Genomic DNA, 21847 nt, shown 5'->3' with positions numbered 1-21847 from the left:
ATCACGACCCGAGCCAAAGTCAGACGCTTCACCCACTGACACACCCAGGTGCTCCTCTGGTTCCTGATTCTTAAATCAATTAAAAAAAAAACAAAGCACGGTGCCTTGGCTGGCTGTCAATGAAGCATGCTGACTCTTGATCTCAGGGTCATGAGTGTGAGCCCCATGTTGGGTGTAGAGATTACTTAAAAACAAAATACTTAAAAACATATAAAATAAAACAAAATGAACTACAGAGAGCATTTTGTGTGGAGAATAGCTGGCTAACTTCCTTCAAGAAAATTTTGGCTTGAGGGGGTTGACAATCCAACAGGAGAGAAAGAAGGTTTTAAAACCCGACTGCAGGGTAGCATTCCACTGCCCAGACAAGGCCAAACACTGGCTTTCAGGGAGAATCAGTTGAATAAATGTAGTATCCAGGTGGCAGGATTGTACCGATATGAAATGTGCTCCCCTACCTTCTGGTTTATAGTCTAGTCTTTTAGATAACACTTGTAATTCTTACACTGAAAACCATTTCTAAAATATAAAGCTTGTTGCCCGCACGTACTTAAGCAATCTAATATCTTCTGAAACGCCCTTTTGATTATAGTTTCCTAAGCAAACATAAGCCTTCGAAGACTTATACAATGCTTTCACCAGCAAAAAAAGTACACTAAACTTTGCAAATAGTGAACCACCAACATATTCCATTAGTCAGGTTGAAAGCTAAAGGATACTTACATATCTCTGGGACTAGAAATTATACCTGTTTTCTTCCAGAGTATACAAATGACTCAGGCAAGAGCAATCAGAACTTAGGCTTCATGAAATCAGGGCTACAAGATAAATCTAAGTTACACCGTACCTCCTATGTAAAATGGTCTGATAACTAAGCTAGAAGTAATCGCAAATACACATTCAACTTGCAGCTGCCAAACCAAAATCACGTGCAGCAATCGTTTAGACTTTTCCTCATGTCCCACACACTCGCAAGTTAAAACGCAAGGAGGTTCTCCAACTTTCTCCTACCTATAACAGCCCCTGAAGATGGTTCAGAAATTAGTGCTGGGTTTCCTGCTCTAGAATTACTAAACCTTGAAAAAATTAAGGCTTTTCAGATTGGACAGATCACATGCATACGACGGTCTATATGATCCTCTTGGCAGAACATGACCCTATTTTCTAAAAGCACTAGAAGTTGTCCCTCTATAGAATGAACACAGATCATTACAAAACAAGCTAGAACAATGAAGCCAACCATCTATTTCTGTTTAAAAAAAGAAAAAAAAAAAAAGACCAACCAAACAAAAACACAACACTACCAAAGAACACACTGATGGAGGATTTTCAGGACAAAAAGACCAAAGAGCTAGAAGATGAAACCACAGAGCCATAAAGAATCTGTAGGCAAATTTAAAAACAATAGGGTTTGTGGCCAATCTGCTGTTGACATTGCATATGCAATGGACAAATTAGATTCATGGACCCCAAAATCTTTCTTATTGGGGCAAGTAAAGTTTTGTGGGAAAAATTTCTAATCAACCATCTAGTGAGCATTATAAAAAAATAAAAGGAACAGAGAGTACCCTCACAATGAAGACTGCTTCTTCTTCATTCACATGGCACTATATTCCTTATCCTCAATTCCAAAATCCACAGTTTTTCTGTAAAACTTTGGCAACAAAACCAGATCTCACTTGGTGATACTATTTATAATCTTTATTTGGCCCACTTAATGTAAACATTTACATATATTTTGTCTCAGAAAATGTGCCAGAGTCTGTAAGCAGTGTTACATAATATATGCTACGTACTACACTTCTTTTCTAAAATCTGAAAAATTCTGAATTCCAAAACACATCTGGTCCCAAAGGTTTCTAATAAGGGACTGTGGCTTTATAGTCCTTTTCCTTCATATGTCCAAAGGACAAGTTAAAGGCATCAAAGATGATGCCTTTGCATTCAATATTGCTCTCAATATCGAGAGCTCTTGCAATGTTACAGTTAAAGAACATGTTATACATTTAAAGCTGAATTCCTTTTTCCAGCTAACCCAGAAATGCGGGTACTATTAAATGTCACTATAAACTGGCATACTGATATCACTTCGTTAGTTTCTTACTTCTTCCCATGGCCCATTAATCCGAAATAATTAAACCCCGTAAGCTGGAAACAAACCCGCAAGAGTCACAGTGAGGGAGGTGTGTGAATTGTGTACCCAGTGCTCAGAAATTAGTCCTAAAAATTGTATGTCACATAGCCACGGAGTAATAAATGTTTGTAACACCTTGGGAAAAAAATTCTGAAATCTCTCTCAGTCTTGTCCAATAGAAAGTGAGAAGACAGGCCAAAGCAGGCTGTGCTATCTAATCTCACAGAAAGCTTAGGGATCACATGTGCTATGGTTAGTCCACTGACAAAGCTGCCTTGTGAATTCTTCCTCATCATTTCCAGATATGTTGGGGATCGCTTCCATCTGCCTGTCTGGCAATGCTCTCTAAAGTTCTTTTAGGTGAATATCAAACATGGCAAGCAGCTAGTGGGCAAAATAACTCTGGGCAAATGGGAAACCTATACCTCTAATATAAAAGAGAGCGCGAGAGAAAGGCCTGGAGGTTATCCCTGTTGAATCTGACTTGGGTTCCATGCCGGGAGGACATGAGAGCGCCATGGCAGTGGGTGGGGAAAGTTTGTAGTCCCCAGTGAGAAAGAAATTATACATAAATGACGATAATCAGAAAGTAAGGGTATATTTGGTTCTTCATGCTGCTTCAGTCTCTTGGTTGTTAATGAGACAGATTAACACTTATTTAAACATATGGCAAGTCAGCTTGAAAAATCTGTTTTAGTTTTAATCCTCAAACATACTTTTTATTTTTAAAAATATCCTTACATAAAAATAATCTGATCTCAGAACGAAATATTCCATGACAAGTTTCGTGAAGAGAAAAACTTGTGGTTTCCTATGGTGGGGGGACTTTGAAAAGAATCATATCTTTAGATATGATTAGAGTTATCAGTGTTATCAATAGAGTTATCAATATCAGTATCAGAGTTATCAACAGAGTTATCAACTCATATGAATAGAGTTATCAATATATTTTATTATGTTATTTTGGCTATTAATGGCCATAATCATTCACTGTAAGGTAAAACATAATATAGAAAACACACTTTAAAAAAATATTCTTAAGCCTGACTTTGTTAGCCATCAACTTGAGTTTTGTGTAAGTCTCATTCTAGAAAGATTGTTTTGGTTTATGAAGGATGGGTTTCCTAGGCTCCAAGTCTCTTGTAAGTATCAAGCATTTATTTTTTTAAAGTTTAAAAAAAAGAATTAATTTTCAGTAGGTTTGCATATTATTTCAAGAACTACTTGTATTCTCTTCTTTACCATATAGGTTTTAAAATATGATGGTAATCATGTTTCCTGTCAACTAAAACATAAGTGTTTCTCATTACTGAAAAGGTTTGCCTTTTATGGCATACTGCACCTTTAAGCATAATTTATATAATGCACAGTCATCGGCTCTCGTATGGTATATTCGTTTCTGTGCAAGAAAACCATGACCCCAACTGGTTAATAACTTAGAAAATGTATATAAACACCATGTGGTGACCCACTTTTCTTATGTCCTTTGTATTGCTGGGACTTAGCCTTTTTCTTCTGTTTTGATGAACCTGATTGGCTTTCTCTTGATGCTGAAAAATAAAAGGGAAAATTGGTACCAGATAAGCACTGCAAGCATACAACTCTAGATACAACTTAGATAGATTATCTTTACCAAGGCCATTATACTTATAAAAGTACATGATGCTGTGAAAATAAGGGTGCTTGTTCCTGTAAAACCCATGATACCACAGATGCCACTACTTAATCAATAAGCATTTATTTTATATATATATATACACACACACACATGTATGTTAAGACAAGTCTAATTTGGTGGGTGCTCTTACTGTCGTGTCTCTATAGTCATCATGTAACAGACTACTGAGTTCACACTGCCATGGTACTCATGGTCTGATTCTGGGATATTGTTGGTGAATCTTAAGATCTTACCTGGCAACCAATCAGATAAAGGAATATTCTTGTCCTGTGAGCTCACAAGATGATTTATGTGAAATAGTCCTCTGGAGAATTGCTGATTTTTACAAAAGGACACCTTTTCTGTATACCAACTTACACTGTGATGCTGGAGGCTGTAGCTGATATCCAGTTAATTGACACCACCCTACAGGATAGAGGTCAGGGGACTCACAGTCTACCCACTGATCATACTCTTCTTCCCATCCATCAAAATGTATCCTCAAGAGACGATGAATAATTCGAGTGACTGTGGCTACGCATATTAACCGTGGCTCCATGAGATCTACTGCTTCTAATTTCATTCCTACACGAAATCCGTGATTTGGAACATCCTGACATGGAGAAGCACAACAGGAACACAGGTGAGAAGAAGTATGCCCGAGTCCACCATCACTAAGAAACAAAAGCAGCGACGGATCCAAATAACCTAATTTAAACCAAAAAAAAATCGCAAATTCTTCTCTAATTATTAAAGCATGTGAAGGTGAAGCATTTCAGAACTAGTCAGGAAATGTATTAATTTCTGTTTTACTCAGATTAAAAATGAAGCAAAGTTTGAAAACAAGCTTCATTTCCTAGGTAAAGAAAATATATTGTTCTGTTTATACTAATCTCCATTAAGAAGTTCTAATATAAAGCAAACACATTTTGACCAACAATGATCTGCATTCGTGAGGCATCAAAAAAATTCCACATAATTATGCCATTATTTAAATTTACCTTATTAAATAGTTTTACTGGTGCTGCAATGGAGCCAGTTTCCCTGAGGTAGTCAAACCATTTAAAAGGAAGTTTTGTGTAACCTGAAAAAACACACCTGATTTAACTGGCAGTTCATTTAAAATTACCATCATATTAAAACGTAGATATAAAAGGTTAACTCAGTACACACTAAAATCTCGGGATTTTAGATTATATAATAAACTTTAACTCTTGCACTCACATTATTTAATGCAATAATTCCTCCATGTTATAAGGATTTCTTCTTTTTCTAGACAGACACAGGTGCACCTACTTACCCAATGAGTAAGACCCAAGAGTGTCTCTCTCCTGTCTACCAGAAGAATTATAAACTTTTGCTTTTGTAATCCTACGCTTAGGATAGTCCAGCATTTCATATGTCACAGTGATATTTTTCTGCTGGGCAAACGCTATTTTATAGGCCTCTGTTTTTAGTTTTCCCCCCTTCTTTTCTGAAGAGAAAAACCCAACGCTCAGATACTGAAATTAGGAAAGTCACTAGTTAAGACTTGAGAGCTATTTAAGGGTATGCCTTTAAAAAAAAAAAAAAAAGCCACATGGTATTCTAAAGATGGAAACTTGCTTTCCCTCAAAGGCTTTAGCCTGTATCTATTTTTAAAAAACGTTTATGTATGCCATAACCTACATCACCATCTCCACAGGGCTCGAGAATACCAATTCATATTACAAAATGTACAGATACACAGGAAGAATTCTATACTAATATAATTTATCAAAGGTAGCTAAAATATAGTGCTTTATATGTGTGTAAAGCACCCCACAGCTCTTGTTATGTGTATGTATGTTTGCATATAGGAACACATGTAATATGTCCACACAGCAAAAAAAAAAAAAACCCAGGGCTGTGTTAAATGATGTAAATAGATACCACGTAAAAAGAAGGCAAGGATAAAGACCCAGCGTTCATATTAGGATGAAATACCTCTAGGTGGAGTAAGTTCAATCATGTTAATTTCACAGAAACCAACAGGGAAAATAGAAGGGGAGGTTGCGTGATAACAGAACCAGTCAGATCCATCTGCTGCTTCTGAGCCATCGATCCCAATCATCAGGAATCCGTCAGCCAGCACCTTTCAAATTAAGAGAATTTCAAGTATTTGAAATTAGACACCACTATTGTAAAAGTGATCCTTTAAGTGACATTCTACAAGAAATGAAAATCTACCACATAACGGTCTCCTCACTGAATTACGCTAGCAACTCGAATGGTAAGAACCTATGCGGACTGCAGTGTGCACCAGCAACAAAAGCAGGGTTACACAGAGTGACCTCAGAGGTGTAGGAAAAGCAGTGCCTTTGCGGATGGCTGAGGTGCTGGCTGCTGTGGCCCATGAAACAGGGCTGAGTGCTCCTCTCCGATTTAACCGTCTAGTCTCAGCGCGGCTCTGCGTCCTACTCGGTAACTCTACTCCTTTCCTTCTGATTTCGCAGAGGAGTTTTTCCAAACCTTTTCTACTTTCGTCAAGCTTTCACTTTCCCTCTCCTATGCTACAGATACCCACGCTCCCGCATGACAGAAACGAAGGCCACCCCGTGCAAGGGTCCCCATATTCCTTCTTTGGCACCCCTGACTATTTTAAGAGGTAGTACCCCACCCCACAAAATAACTTTTCCATCTTGTACCATTACCACTGGTACCTGGTTCCAAAAACACTATTTTGTATAATCTAACGTCTCCCAATTTTCATTACATTAAAAATATTGAAAAATATTTAATTTTGAAACCGTTCACACTTACAGAAAAGGTACAAAAATAGCACAGTGAACTCCTATATACTTCACCCAGAGACCCACTTCAAGGTTTATACTATGTAACTCTTTGCAGTCTGATTTCTGTCCTGATCCTGCTAAAATGCCAAATTTCACTAGTGACCTAGTTTGTCAAATCCAGAGCCTTTCTCCCAACACTTATCCTCCTCAAACCTCAGCCTCCCTGAAATATCTGATACCCACTGACTACTCTCAACTTTCTGCGACGTTTTTTCCCAGACTCTCATTACATTACAGTCTACTGCCCGACCTTCTCACCTCTTCTGATTGGTGATGCTTCTTTTGGTAGTGTCCTTTCACATCCAATCCTTACATTTGTGATATTAGCCCTTTTCTCTCTGTTTTGCTGATATCACCCACACCCAGTGCTTCAATAACTGACCTCTACACCCACAATTCCTCCATTGAAGTCAGGAGTTTGTCTCCCTCGCAGGGTCTCAGTCCTGCCTTTTCCCTGAGTGCTGCACACGCCGTCTCAGAGTCCATGCAGGCTGTCAAAGTCACCTTCAGAGGTAAGCAAGCACCAGACCCCACAACTCCCCTTAATGTTAGTTCCTCTCTCTGTGCCATGAATTCTGTCTCCACTGCACTGTTTGAGATCACTGCTTTCAGGCTTCCTTTTCGGACATTTCTCCTCTTACACAGTTTAACTTTCCTGTGTTAGGACCTCTATTCACGCCAGAAAGCTTCTCCAACTCACCTGTTCACCAGAGAGAGCTCAGATGGCCCGACCGAGTATTCAAAGCCTGCATGCCTGGTCCTAAATCATCTTTTAGTCTCTGCCCCCAAGTGCCTTTTTTCTAGTGGTTTCTACTACAGTGGATGTGTATAATAACTTCCTCTTCCAGCTTAACAGCTTTGCCTATACCTTTGGCAAGAGCTACCTCCATTCAGCACGGATTCTTTTTCCAAATACAGCTGACTGGGCTGGGGGCTAGTATCTAACCTTTAGGGGACGAAGCCAAAGGCTGGGCTCAGCTAGAATCTCTCTCAGTAATTACCATTAACAGACACAGAGGCTATTGTCAAGTCATGGGTCAGAACTGGACCTGAAAGGCTGTGATATAGGATGGAGCTAGCAGCCACACAGGGAGACGGAGCGAGAGGAACACCAATCACAAGAGTGAAGGAAAATGGCAGAGACTCAGAGCAGGGAAGAGATGGGACAAAGAGGCCCCGAGAGTTGGGGAGAATAACACTAGGTTTACAGCTTTCCAGTTCTTGTCCCTGTGTCCTTGCATGTCTGTCTGTGAGACTGCCATGTCCTTAGGGTAACTTTCTTAGAGCTAACTTGCATGGGTCTCTGTTCCTGATGAAAGAAAAGCCTTGACCACCATACTCAGTATGACTTGTTTGATGTGTACTGTACGAACGACTCAGTCTCTTCCTAAACCTGGCCTGTGCTTTCCTATCTCGATGCTTTTGTGCACATTCTCTTTCCACAACAGTTTCCTCCCTGCATCTCTGCTGGGCTGTTTTCCCCAACCTACAAGGTGAAGTTTTCTTTCTTTTTTTTTTTTTTTTTTTAAATTTTTTTTTCAATGTTTATTTATTTTTGGGACAGAGAGAGACAGAGCATGAATGGGGGAGGGGGCAGAGAGAGAGGGAGACACAGAATCGGAAACAGGCTCCAGGCTCTGAGCCATCAGCCCAGAGCCTGACGCGGGGCTCGAACTCACGGACCGCGAGATCGTGACCTGGCTGAAGTCGGACGCTTAACCGACTGCGCCACCCAGGCGCCCCACAAGGTGAAGTTTTCAAATAGCCTCCCTTCTATAGAGCTTTCCCTGATTCCTCTGAGACAATGTGCCCTTTTATGTGAATCCCAACAGTACTGTGTACATTTAAGTCATAGTCAATCCTGTATCAAACTTATTTTTATGTATCTTACCTTGTTCTACAAGACTGTAAGCTTTTTATTTAGAGTCCAAACCAAACCTAGTGTGGCAAGCATGAACTAAGTAATTCCTGAACGAAGTCTGACGCTCTACTCACTGGACGCTTCATTCTCATTTCATGGAACAGAGCATGGCATAATGGACTGGTTCCCAAACCTGACTGTCAGAATCACTTAGACAACTTTATCATTTTTAAAACAAATAACATCATCCTGTGTAATACTTCTTGTGATTCCGATCGAGTAGGTCTGGAGTAGGTCTTGGAAATCTATGTTTGAAATCATACCAGGTGACTCTGATCACTGGGTCAGGTAAAGAGGAAGAACAAAAACTTGGAGCCGGTTTTGTCTAGCTGTGTGACCTTGAGCTCAAGTGCCTGGGACATGGCAGCAACCATAACTGGTTTTAATTCTTTTGGCTCAAGGCTTTAAACTGTGCTGAAATGCAAATCACAATGTAAGCTCCACCCTTATATAGGTAGACTCTGGATCAGTGGTTCTTAACCATGGCGGAACTGGAGAATTACCTGGGGACTTTTAAAAAATGCCAATGCTAGGGCCCCCCACCAGACTGATGAAATCGGAACAGGGTGGGGTAGGCATTTAAGAAGTCTGGTCACCTGTATTTTTTTAAGTTCCCCAGGGTGTTCTGATGCCTACTGAGAACTGAGAACCACTCTTCTAGACCTTTTCATAAACGCAGCTTCAGAAGAGAGAAAAAAAGAAGAAATAAAGTACTACCAAAAGAAGAAAAAAGGCACAAAGGGAAAAACAGTAAAGTGAAGATAAATTTGGCCTTGTTGCAATTCTGTGTTGGACTAGCTTTGACCAGAAGTAATTTAAATAAATATTCTTCCTCTAACTCAGGATACATATTTCCATAACTAGAGGCAGCAGACTCAAGATGACAATCTTGACAACAAGCTACGTAGAAAGAGAACCACTGATAAGAGAACTGAAATTTATTTCAAAATTACTACCAACCCTCTCGAGTATGTTAAGGGCCTCCTTCTCCTATTACCTTAAACCCAGTTCTTACAATTGCATTTCTATACTTTAAAACCTATTGTCTTACCTTTCTAATAGTCGCGACACATATTGTGGAAAGATTTAATGGGTCTATAGCTTCCAATTTCATTCCTTCCTTGAACCATTCCCCACTCTGGTCTACTTCTTTTACCTAAAGAATTACATGAAAGCACATCGGCTGTTACAAATGTTATCATTTTTATAATAAATATTACCACTTTGAAAATGTTTACCAGATGAAAAAACCAAATGCCTTCTCCTACCTACCTAGTATTGTAACTCAAACCTCCGTCGGAGGATAGAGAGAGTTCAGGCAAATGGACAGAATTTAAGAATAATTATAATCAATAGTTGTGACACCTATGGATCACAAGGTCTTAATCCTTTTAAGTGAACAAATGTAATTGTGATTTCCATAATGTTAGGAAAAAACCCACAACCCTCTTTCAAACCTAATTTACAAATGAGGGTTCTTATAAAAACTTCTTACCTTAGCAAATAAATGTGGTGGTGTATCAAAATGTCCATCCTGTTTCTTTGTAATATCTACAAGGAAAAGTTACATACTAATCTGTCAGCATTTGTGAGAAGACCAAAAACCACGTTTCTTTGAAGGTTTCAAACTCACAAGGTATGTATATTCTAAAACATGGCAGAAATACATGCCTTCTACATTTATGGTGAAAAATAATTCTTTAATAGAATGCTCTCTTCAGAGTACATGTGCTATGAAATACGCTCAGCCAATTAGAATGCTTGCAATTCCCTAGTGAGGGAATCACAGCTTCAGAAGTATGTTTTAATGTGTTCAGTATTAGGTCTAACCACATATAATTTTGCTATTTTGATTAAAACTGAATGCAAATGGAAAGGCTACCTTTGGATCTTCCAAATGGGCTGGATAAGAAAAGTAGAAGAGAACAAAATGTAGTTGTGACCAAAAGTGCATTATATTTTAATTGAGAACAAATGGAAGGAATATAAAGGAGTTAGCCGGGACACTCATATTCTGGTGTGAACATCCCCTAATTAAGGTAGAATAAGCAGCCCAGACAACTAGAATGCTATTTCGGATCTTTGCTATTCTGTAAAGAAAGATAACCACGGTAGTACAATTCAGCCTCAATGATGTTTTCAATAGGCGGGCTTGTGACAGGTGCTTACCAGATCTTTTGAATCGATGGCCTATGCTTCGAGACCAACCAATATGATGGATTAACGGGCTATGCATATGGCACCAGAAGTCATCTGTTCTGTCTTCACTTTCTTCGTACACTAGTCTTAATCTTCCTCCGATGACACTTTCCACCACTGCCACTCGTGTGCGACACAAATGCCTCTTGTCAACCACTTCTACTCTCATGCAAGGTTTGAAAGGATACTGCATACTCTCTGAAACCTTAAACAAAAGCAGACAAAAACTGTTCGGAATTCATGACAGAACTCTACAACTGATTTCAATTTTGTACCATTAAAAATACTGAGTGCACTCGATATTTAACTAGATCATCTGGCTCACTAAATGAAAACAATTCCTTTAAAAACTTCCAGGCTATTCCTTTTCAGAGCTCTCAATTGACACTTCAGTCCTTTCTAAGATCCTGTCTTTACCTTCTGTGAGAAATCGGGAGGAAGTGTTTTGGCACCAGTAAGTCGTTTCACTAGAAAAGCTTTCCAGTTTGTATACTTATGCTGAATAGCTAAAACAAAAGAAATAACCAGTTACACTTTAGCAAAGAGCAGAATTGCTTCATAAACTATTTAAAAAAAAATAACAATTTTCCCCTGCAATTCAGAGCATTAAGGTTATGAAGAAAAGTCACAAAAATAAAGAAAACGAGCATGTTTTGCCATCAGAGAAGTTACTTAAAACCAAAAATGATTACTTTAATTTCTGTATCACTTGAATGTTACTACGTGTGACACTGCAATAAAGTACATATATTTCAATGACAGTGAGGGTAAATAGGCCACCTACTTCTGGGAGGGACGAGGGGTTTGCCACTGGCTGCACACCAACCAACGGGATGGATGTCAGAACCACAGATATTGCACCAGAAGTCCAGCCCAGAGTCATTTTCAAATCCTTCATATCTTAAAAGGGCATTGTAACCTGAAACCAACATATCAATCACCACACAGTAAGAAAAATGGAATGGGATCAAACAGGACACAGCTGCTGGTAGTGGGTGTCAAATGTCAGGGTGCACCTGCAACACAATCACGTGCAGGGCTCATTAACACACGGAGGGCTGGGCCCTACCCCCAGAGATTCTGAGTGAGTCGATCTTGGGTAAGTCTGAGAACACGCATTTCTAACAAGTCCCCAGGTGAGGTACAATGCCAGTAGTTTAACTGTTTTCAGACATGGCTTCCCCCCTTAAATATTGAGTTCAATTTTACCCATAGTTTCTTAAATTTTCTAGAAAATAAATTCTTAGTTAAAACAAGGGTGGGAAAGTCCTACTAGAATGTGTAGTTTTGAAAATAAACAAAAAAAGGTTATGGTTAAGTTAGGAAAATCTTGTCAAGACATCATAGAAATCTAGTTGAAGTCATTCCAAAGAAACGGCTTTGTCCAGCTGATTAGATGACCAATTATTTTGGGATGATTTGGATGTGGCTGCCTCAAGAGCCCAAATTTTTCTGTCCTATTTATCTGGAAACAAAATGTGAAAATACTAAGTAAAAAAGTTCAATAAACACCAAAGAAAGTATGTGAAATGACTTATTTCTTAGGAAGAACAAAAAGTGTATGATATATCCTATTTATAATTTAATAAACCTTCTGTTGGCAACATTACAGTTTAATTTAAGGCCTTCAGGGGAATAAAAAAGGCCCAACAAACTTATATTCCAGGCAGGTAGCTCAGTTCAGCAGCATTTTCACGTGTTAAGATCCATGGAGAAAATTTATAGGATTAAACCTTTAGTTTCAAAATTCAACAATTTACAACATAATTCATGAGTTTGCCAACTGTTGCCGAGCTCTAGTTCATGATTAACATCAGGCTCGATTCTAAAACGTCATTAAAGTGGCTTAAAATAAGATACATGGTGCAATGAGATAAAACAGAAATGTAAAATTGGAGATGGAAGGTAGAAATAATTCTTGGATATTAAACGCATTGATCTTTAGAGCTATTTAAATGCAACTAGCTTAAACATCTAGACAGAAAGATTATGTTGTTTTAAATTATAGTGTAGAGAATAATGCAAGATTTAGAGAAGGCTTAAACAGCTGGGGGAATGTTTCAAGGGAAAGGTGGGAATTGAACTGGGTAATATGTTATGTGCAAAGGCACAGAGGTGACAATGAGTTCTATGAGGGAGGAGGGAGAGAACTAGCCTCATCGGGACATAGACTGCATTTATGGTGGGGAGCAACCAAAAATCTGGCTAGTGGTCTATGGTGCAACTCATCAATAACTGTAAATGCCAACCATCTTGATCCTTTAAGGACAAAGAAGCCATCAGAAGTGCTCGAGCAGAAAAACAGAAGATCATGTTTAGTAGATCAAGGCTGTCAGCAGTACATAGTGAGCAGTGGGCAGGGTGTTTGGGGGAGAATGGCTGGAGAGAAATAGGAAAAGTAGGATGCATGAGATATCACTCACTAATTTAAGGACAACTTCTTATCTTTTGAATGGCTGTGCACCCCCACACCCCTGCCTGCCATAAAGTGCTACAGTGCCCCACCACACCACTCACTGAGCACCTCATCATAAAGGTAGTCCGCGTTTGGCAGATATCAGGTCATGGAATAAACTAGGTTTTACACTTCTGCACATCACTGTGCATCATGTCTAACACAGTAGATACCTAATGCATTTATGTGATGAGCCAGAGGGTAACAAGGACTAGGGTACATGGAAAGCAGTGGGGGTGAAGAAAAAGAACCTAAGATGTATGAAATTATCAACACTAGTTTACTTTTGGGTTATGGACCTTACCACTTTTCTTAGCACTTCAGGTTTTTGTTACCTTTCAAAGTATTTCCCTATACCAGATGTTGGCCCACAGATCTGGTCTACTGTCTCTGATGTGTTTTACACTCTGCCATCTAAGAATGGTTTTACATTTTTACTTTTATTGGTTTTACGTTTTTAAATGGTTGCATGTCTTGATACATGACAGTTCTATAAAATTCAAATTTCAGTGCTCATAAATAAAGTGTCACCAGCTCACAGCCACGCCTATTCATTTATGTATTGCTATGGCTGCTTTCATGCTACAACTGCACGGCGGAGTAACTGTGACAGAGATTGTACTGCCCACAAAGCTAAAAATATTTACCACCTGGCTTTTATAGAAAAAAAATTTTTTTTGCTAACCTCTGCCCTGTTATATTTATTATTTATGTGGCAACAATTGCAAAATTTACAAATACGCTTTCTTAAAAGTTACAGATATAATTGGCATTTTCGGGTAAATTATTACATGTGCTTTCACCTGCTAATTTTACAATTCCAGCAATCCAGAAGACTTTGGTAGGTAGGCTGCAGTCTGTATTGGGAACTTCTACTCTCACATTTTCTGAGATATCACCCCAGCAGGTCCCCATAGGTGCCTGTCATATAAAAATTATTCAATTATCATCTTATTAACATAAAGCCTAAAACACGTTATTTAAAATAAGCATTACCATCAATAACGGAAATATTAAATTAAAAATGCCATTTAATTCATTCATTTTTCTCTAAAAATATAATTGTTATTTCCCTTTTCACAGAATTCTATTGGGAAAAAGCCAGTGTCAGGGGCAAGCTCAAGATGAAGAGAATTCACATATATTAAAATAGATCCACATTAACTTCAAAATCCAATACTGTTCTAATATAAGACTTGAACAGCAATTTTTATAAAAGCTGAATCACAAACTCAACAGATTTCACAGGATAAAGCCGATTTAAGAAACTTGTTATTTTTAATATACACTCAATGAATGCACTTTACCTCAACCTCTAATTTTAAAGGATCTGGCTAACGAGCAGAAAGAAAAATAATTCCAATCAGCATGTGGTTTCTATTAACAGGAGAAACAAAACTTATCTATATTTTCAACTTAAGTTAAATTCATAAAATAGAAATAGAGTCTGTTAAAACAGATATGGCAAAAACATTGGCTAAAGTTATTAAAAAAGGTGGAGTTGAAGAGTTTTTGGAGCTGCATACCGTGGTAAATTGTCAAGTAACTTATTATTTCTAAATTTCTCATGCAGGAATTACTACAAACAAGAGAAAACTTTCAGTGTTAGAACTGGTAATCATTAGCCTCCACACTACATGGTTATGATGGGGACTCAGGAAACTGATTAAAAGAGCATCATGAAGAGACTTTCCCAAATCTACCATGTTCCCAAATTATAATTTCCATTACATTTTAATCCTTACAACTTGAGGCCATTTACAATTATTTGAAGTTTATGCAATAGCTAATTAAGTCAAATAAGTGAATTTAGGAATATAAATGCTGATAATATTAAATAGTCTCTGTGGCCTTGATAATTGGCTCCTCATTAAATATAACTTAGAACCCTGAACACAAAGAAAAGGACTGGGTGAGGTTATAAAAGACCTGATAATATGAACAAATCAGGAAAAGACAAAACAGCTTCAGAGCTCAAAGATGACTAAACAAAGACATCTACGAGTTACACGGTCTAGCCAATTTGAACAGTGGGCAAATGTCTTCCATGCAAGGCTTCTTATACTTTGGTAGATGCCAACCCAATAGGAGGATTAGCCTAAAACAGTACTCAACCCCTATCCTCTCAATAGTTCTGACGTTTCTGAAGGAGAGGAAGAAAAGGTCAAATTAATACTGAACTACAGTAAGTCTGGAAACCAAAGACAGAATCAAATTATGGTGATTACTTTAAGTAGCAAGCAATGAATATACCTTAGTAACTTGGAGACAGTGGCCTACCTCAAATATTTGTGATTCTGGAAGAGTACATGTAAACTATCTCCCTGAGCCGTGCAAAAATAAAACAATACATCCAATACGACTACCTCTTGCTGCTGTTTTTGAACTGAAAGACTGGACTCTTCAGGTTCTGCTATCTCCCCCTATATCATTCTAGACTGTAGGGCCATCCCTATTGCCAGCAGATACGATCAGAAAAGGAGAGGCTGGAAGGATGATAGGTAACGTGGATTAAGCTAAGATATAGTAACACCAAGACCATGTATTCATTTCTGTGAGGAAGAACCAATTAGAGCAGATAGATGCAGCTAAATGTATGCACTAAATTAAGGTAGGGTATCAATCCCTCTTTGTTTGGCTGCCAAATCTTGTGGAATGGGTTTAGTTTTTGTTGAGAAGAAAGAAGCATGGTTATGCCGATAAGCTGGGGGTGAGGTTGGCACACTGTTAAGTGAATTTGGCATACAGCACTCCTCTTCGAGCTAGATATGACAATGTCATACCAACTTTTTTTTTTTTTTCTCAGCCTTAACAATTGTTTGGAGAAAATAACTTTTAGTTACATTTTATTAAAGAAGATGAAGTGTCAATATATTGCTCACTTAAAAAATAGGTTAATATTCACTTTATTGGGGGATATTATGTTTTTGTCCCTACAGTCTGGATTGGTATAGGAGAAAGTAGCAGAAAGTGACATTTGTTCTTGCCTGTAAGGTTGTGGTTCTGCTAGGCCCTCTTAAACCAATCCATATGGTTCACTCTGAGAAACAAAAAACGAAGAAACAAGAACAACAAAAAAGAGCACCATAGTTACTACTACATAGTGTGTGCTCAATGTGTTGATATGATAAGGTAATTTCATAGATATATCTGCCCTTTTGTTTAAAATGAATATTCTTAAGTGTGGAAGACTAAATGACCCAGGGCTTGACAGCCATCTTCATCCAAGTCATCTGTCTTCTCTTGCTGGCAGGAGGGATACCTCTGAAAGTCTGGATTGGCATAGCATGAACTAGCAGAACCATAATTTACAGGTAACAACAAATTTACCTTCCAGACTCAGGACGAGAGGTCCACCTCAGGCTCCTCCCAAATCAGGAAGATCTGCTTCACCACTTCCTGCTCCAGGGCCACTCGTGAGGGCTATCTGGGAGCGACTCTCCTTCCCTGCAAGGTAAGCTGTCATCAGGTCCTGCAGGACATGGCCAAATCCACATGCTGAGGGCTCCCCAGCACAAATGAATGATAACCTACACCTGACTGTTGTCTATCAAAAAACAACGGAGCGGGAAGTTTTATTTCCTGCACTTCAAGAACATTCCCAGATAGGCCAACAGCCCAGATGGCTAGTATTTAGACTCTCAGAGGGCTGATACACTGCCCATATATGATGTTTTATGGCAGAAATACAATTTCCCTCCACAGAACTGCCAACCTACTTTGATAACCGCCCACACACTTCAACAAGTGGGCAGACGTTAGCCCTGAAATTGCACATAAGTAACCAAGAAAGAATCTATCCCACTGATGGATGATATGGCAAATGTACAAAAAGCCACCACTGAAACATCTTAAGACTAACAGGCATGTGATTATTGAAGTTCATCTAGTACAGAAAGATGAAATACTGTTTGGCCAAAAAGGGGAGAAAACATTACTGGAAATTAACTGGAAGGAAATTAGAACTCCTAAATGCTACTTGGCTAGAACTGGTAGGAGGTCGAAACAGGAAAAAAATTGTTCCCTCTTTCTCCAGAAAGTCCACTCACCTTTTGCTTTGAGACCAGAATCTACTCTATGAGGTGGTGGCAGCAGCTGAGGGAAGGGTGCCAAGAGTATAAAAGGAAAATGGGATGCGTGGGGTAGAAGGTTAAGAATGGGAGAATGTTATGAGTGTGTAAAAAGGGGTAGAAAGCAGTGACTACTAATCTGAAAGGCATAAAACAGTCCACAACTTAAAAAGAAATTATTAAACCAATACTGTTTAAGAATCAGGAGATCCCAACAGAAAAACAAGAGCCACTTTAGAAAACAGAGCAAAATTAAAATAATCTAGATTCTTTAGGCTTTCTTTAAAACATAAAAAACAGGTGAATCTTATAATACTAGAGCCCCCTGCTTTCCTGCAGAAACTCTACTTCATGGCAACACCCACGACAGCTAAATCAGATGGAGCGCTAACAAGTACTGGGAACACACTGAAGTTTGATTTCCAGTAGGAAGAAATTCTGCGATCCCAGGTGACATACTGAAGACTCTAACTTCAGTTAAAACGGACACGAATACTGGTCTCCAACTTTCAGGGAAGTCCTGGGTATGCGTAGTCAAGGCCAGGGAAAAAAGTCAAAAATAATTTTACTTGAAATGGATTATTTTAACCAATAAACACATACTTGAGAAGTTGAGAAGTGGATTATGAGTTTTACAGTAAAGAAAAACTACCGTTGCTGTTCATACACAAATGAAGGACTTTCGTTTTTGACCTTAAAATACAAAAATATGCTTGTGATATATATTGCAAAGAAGTGTGAAGAAACAAACTTGTCTTCTCAAAACACCTGGCACACAGGTCAGGCGCCAGAGGATTAGAATAGAACACGTAAGTAATAGCAGGAATATCTGTGGAGGCAGGATGAAAAAGCATAGTAAGCTCAGGTTTAAAGTGATTCCATGTATGTGTACAAAGGACCTTTTATTAAAAAAATCAAAACTGCAACTATTTTCAAGGGAGAAAAATGTAGGATGATTTTTGGTCTTAGTAAGGAGTCAACAAGACACCAGAGTACACAGTCCGGGTATCAAACAAAAGAAATCTTAAGTCTGTGAATATGTGTCTGAAAGACTGTGATATATATGTTTCACGACCACTTGAGATTAGTGCATTTTGGCTTGTGCTGTAGTGTCTAGGAAAGGAATGTGTTACTTGATTTTATAAGGTAGATAATGGGAAACAGCACTGCTTCAATCTTAGACTACAGTCTTTAAAAAATTAAGAATGCTTTAAAGCTCAATGTTGTACATACACAGTGACCAATCGGAGGCTCTCTTGGTTTCAAACACAAATTACTAGAAGAAAATCACCTTGAATTTCATTAATGCCATGTACCTAACTGGCATGTGGTGCTGCAGTACCGTTTTGGGTTTTTCCACAGTTAGGATAGATACAGATACTGCTTTTAGGAGCTGTGAACCAATAGGAAACAAAGGTAGGAAATACGTATCTGTATTATCAGTCTCTGCCCCTGGTTCCTGGCACAGAGCTCTTAAAACCTTTGTAACTTCCTAAGTGGTAAGAGCACCACGAGCACCTTATGTTCTCACATTTGGTCTCTGACCCTGGATCCCGACAAAGAGCTCCTAAATCCTTTGGAATCTCCTGAGTGATAGAACCATCTTTTGTTCTAATGAGGAGACTCTGGGTAGGCTCCTAGATGGCCTCAGGATGTGGGCCGGTCACTAGAAAGACCGGGCTAGTAGTAGAAGCTTACAACTTTCAGCCCCAGTCCCCATCCTCCAGGAGAGGGTCTGGAGACTGACTTCATGATTGATCATGACTGTACGATGAAGCGTTCATCAGAATCTCAAAATACAGGCTTCCCCTGTCATCTAAAAGTAGATAAAACCATAACTATAACCCTAAAAAAGCTGAAGAGGCATAATGTGAGGAAGCAGTAACATTCCCTAAAAGCAAAAATCCTTTTCTGATTTCGTTCTTAGTGAAAAAACGTACTAACGCAGGCCTTTCGTAAAAGTAAAGAGGCATTAAGTCGACTTTTAGATGGCAAGAGAAATCTGTATATGGGATTCAGAGAGCTTCCAAGTTGGTGAGCACCTGGCAGTGCTGGGAGACAGATACGCCCAGAGAGGGTATGGAGGCTCTAGGTCCCTTCTCACAACCTCGACTTATGTATCTTTTCATCTGGCTGTTCACCTGTATCCTTTATTATAACCTGTGTAATAAATGGGCAAATATTAAGTATTTGTTTTCCTGGGTGCTGTGAGCCATTCTACTGAATGGCTGAAATTACTGAACCCAAGGAGCAGGTCATGGGAACGCTGATTTAGAGCTAGCTGGTCAGAAGCACAGGTAACAACCTAAAACTTTTGACTGGTATCTGAAGTGGGGGTAATCTCGTGGGAGTGAGCCCTTAACTTGAGGGTGTGATGAACTCCAGGTAGACCACATCAGAAGTGAGCTGAATTTCAGATACCCAGCTGGTGTAAGAGAACTGCTTGATGTGTGGAAAACCTGCACATCTGGGGTCAGAAATATTATGTGGCAATAGTGTGTGAGTAAAAGACAAACTATAAGAAAAGTGGTTTTCCTATAAGGGCTTAATTCAAAACCACATTAAAAAAACAAAATACTTTGCATTAAGCAAAGCAGGTTAAACCCCCACACTGAAATTATAATCCAGCTACTGAAAAAAGTAGCAAGAGTTTCATTTACAACAAGAGATGAATCAGATGAGCTAGATGATTTTTAAGACATTTTACAGTGTTGCGACATGATTTACGATTAATTAAAAGCGTTATTACATAATTCAGTGGTTTCCAACCTCAGAGACTGCCACGGAAGGGGAGAGCCCAGGATCAGGGGCCAAGGCTCTGGCCACCTCATCCCACTCTTGCTAGACCGAGTGGTGCAGCTTCCTCTTATCCTACCTAGACTAAGGGAAAAGAGCAGTAATTCTGAAGCTTAAAAAAAAAGAAAAAGTCTCACAACTACCAAACTTTCACCTAGACAAAATGAAAGATATTATTAGTAGACATATTTATAACAGTTGAGACTCAACTTCCATTGCTAATTATAAAAAATGCCCAACATCGCTGTAACTGAGGGACTGAATATAAACCACTGCATAATTACAGCAATTACCAAAGAGGACCCAGTCCTATGCTATACTTTGCAGAAACTTCATTCTCAGAAGCTGAAAGACAGTGGAAAAGAGAATTCCTCTCTTGAAATCCTGTGATTTTAGAACAAATCACAATCATACTTAAGTGCCAGAAAATATAAAGTGTTTGTTTACCTGTGATCCTTACTCCAGATGAGGGTGGGTTGTGTTAGCGAAGCAAGGTAGTCAGGGCCCTGACACTGCTCCCACCCCCAATTCTTGGTTCATTCAGAACAGCTCTGCTTCCATGTTACACACTGGAGGTTTCTTAAAATTATTTTTTTTTAAGTTGATTTATTTATTTTTGAGAGAGAGAGAGAGCGCGCGCGCATGAGTGCACGTTGGGGAGGGGCAGAGAGAGGGAGGAAGAGAGAGAATCCTAAGCAGGCTCCATGTTGAGATCAGCTTGGGGCTCAATCTCAACAACTCTGAGGTCGTGACCTGTGCCGAAATCAAGAGTCAGATGCTTTACCGACTGAGCCACCCAGGTGCCAAGTGAAATTATGTTTGAAAAAGAATCTTCTAGGAGCAGGAAAAGGCCCCCAACCTGTGCTTCAGTTGGGGATAAGGCAGATGCAGAGTCTGGAGGAAGTGGGCCCTACTGATGAACCAGTGTTAGGGTGAGCGGTTTGAGTCTTAGCAGATTAGAGGGCGGATGAAAAAAGGCAGGGCCTTGTGTTCCCAGCAGCTCCTGGCAACAGACTTTCTAAAGCCAAAGCCAGTGACTCTCCTTGGAGATCTAGAAAACTATTTTTTTTTCCTAATATTTATTTTTTGAGAGACAGAGACAGAATGTGAGCAGGGGGAAGGGCAGAGAGAGAGAGGGAGTCACAGATTCAGAAGCAGGCTCCAAGCTCCCAGCTGTCAGCACAGAGCCTGACTCGGGGCTTTAACTCAAGAACCATGAGATCATGATCTGAGCCGAAGCAGGATGTTTAACCGACTGAGCCACCCAGGCGCCCCTAGAAAACTATTCTGGGGAAGAACCAGGAAGCGTCAGCTCTAAAGGATAAAATCAACTGTAGCATGAGGTCTGACATAAACCAAATGGCTTCAAGTGAAGATGCTGGTTAAGGCAATAAAGCAAAGTCATTTGTACTAAAATACACTCATAAGTTACCAGTATTAGTTGCTTTTCTACTTGGTGAGAAAAAGGCAGTAAAGAAAGACAAGTGGAATAAGAAGACAATGGGGGACAGATGCTTTACTTCTGAGCTAGAGACAGGAGCCTGCATGGTATCATTAATAATACAGTGAAGGCTAGCTGCTCTAACCTATATGATGGAACATTTTAATCTTAACAGCAAAGTTGAAAACAAAATCAATTTTGTTATTATAAAGGAGATTTTCTTATAAGGAACTTTAATATAATATTATTCAAAGACATGGGCATGAAATAAAATATGCTTTTAAAAAAATACCTTGACTACTTACATTAACACAGCTTTACATGGTTTATGACAGCAAAACAGGAAAAAACCGAAATATTA

General features: G+C 39.0%; 1 protein-coding gene across 11 annotated transcripts in view; it reads right to left on the bottom strand.

Annotated features, from left to right (window-relative positions):
• The window catches only part of MBTD1 (mbt domain containing 1), a 71064-nt gene that overhangs the window by 8922 nt on the left and 40295 nt on the right, over nt 1-21847 (bottom strand). For all 11 annotated transcript variants that reach the window (XM_047081017.1, XM_047081018.1, XM_047081020.1 and 8 more), the window contains 10 exons: nt 13983-14100; nt 11509-11643; nt 11142-11230; nt 10695-10929; nt 10021-10076; nt 9577-9681; nt 5757-5904; nt 4793-4875; nt 4170-4404; nt 3607-3684 (listed from right to left, as the gene is read on the bottom strand). In XM_047081017.1, the coding sequence (XP_046936973.1) occupies nt 3607-3684; nt 4170-4404; nt 4793-4875; nt 5757-5904; nt 9577-9681; nt 10021-10076; nt 10695-10929; nt 11142-11230; nt 11509-11643; nt 13983-14100 (1282 nt within the window). The remainder of the gene's footprint in view (nt 1-3606; nt 3685-4169; nt 4405-4792; nt 4876-5756; nt 5905-9576; nt 9682-10020; nt 10077-10694; nt 10930-11141; nt 11231-11508; nt 11644-13982; nt 14101-21847) is intronic.

This window comes from Lynx rufus, unplaced genomic scaffold (genome assembly GCF_022079265.1).
Source record: "Lynx rufus isolate CCGP_SWC_20201006 ecotype Redwood Valley unplaced genomic scaffold, mLynRuf1.p SCAF_18, whole genome shotgun sequence".
Classification (NCBI taxonomy): Eukaryota; Metazoa; Chordata; class Mammalia; order Carnivora; family Felidae; genus Lynx; species Lynx rufus.
The sequence above is the reverse complement of the archived record's forward strand: the minus strand, read 5'-3'. Positions and strand labels throughout refer to the sequence as shown.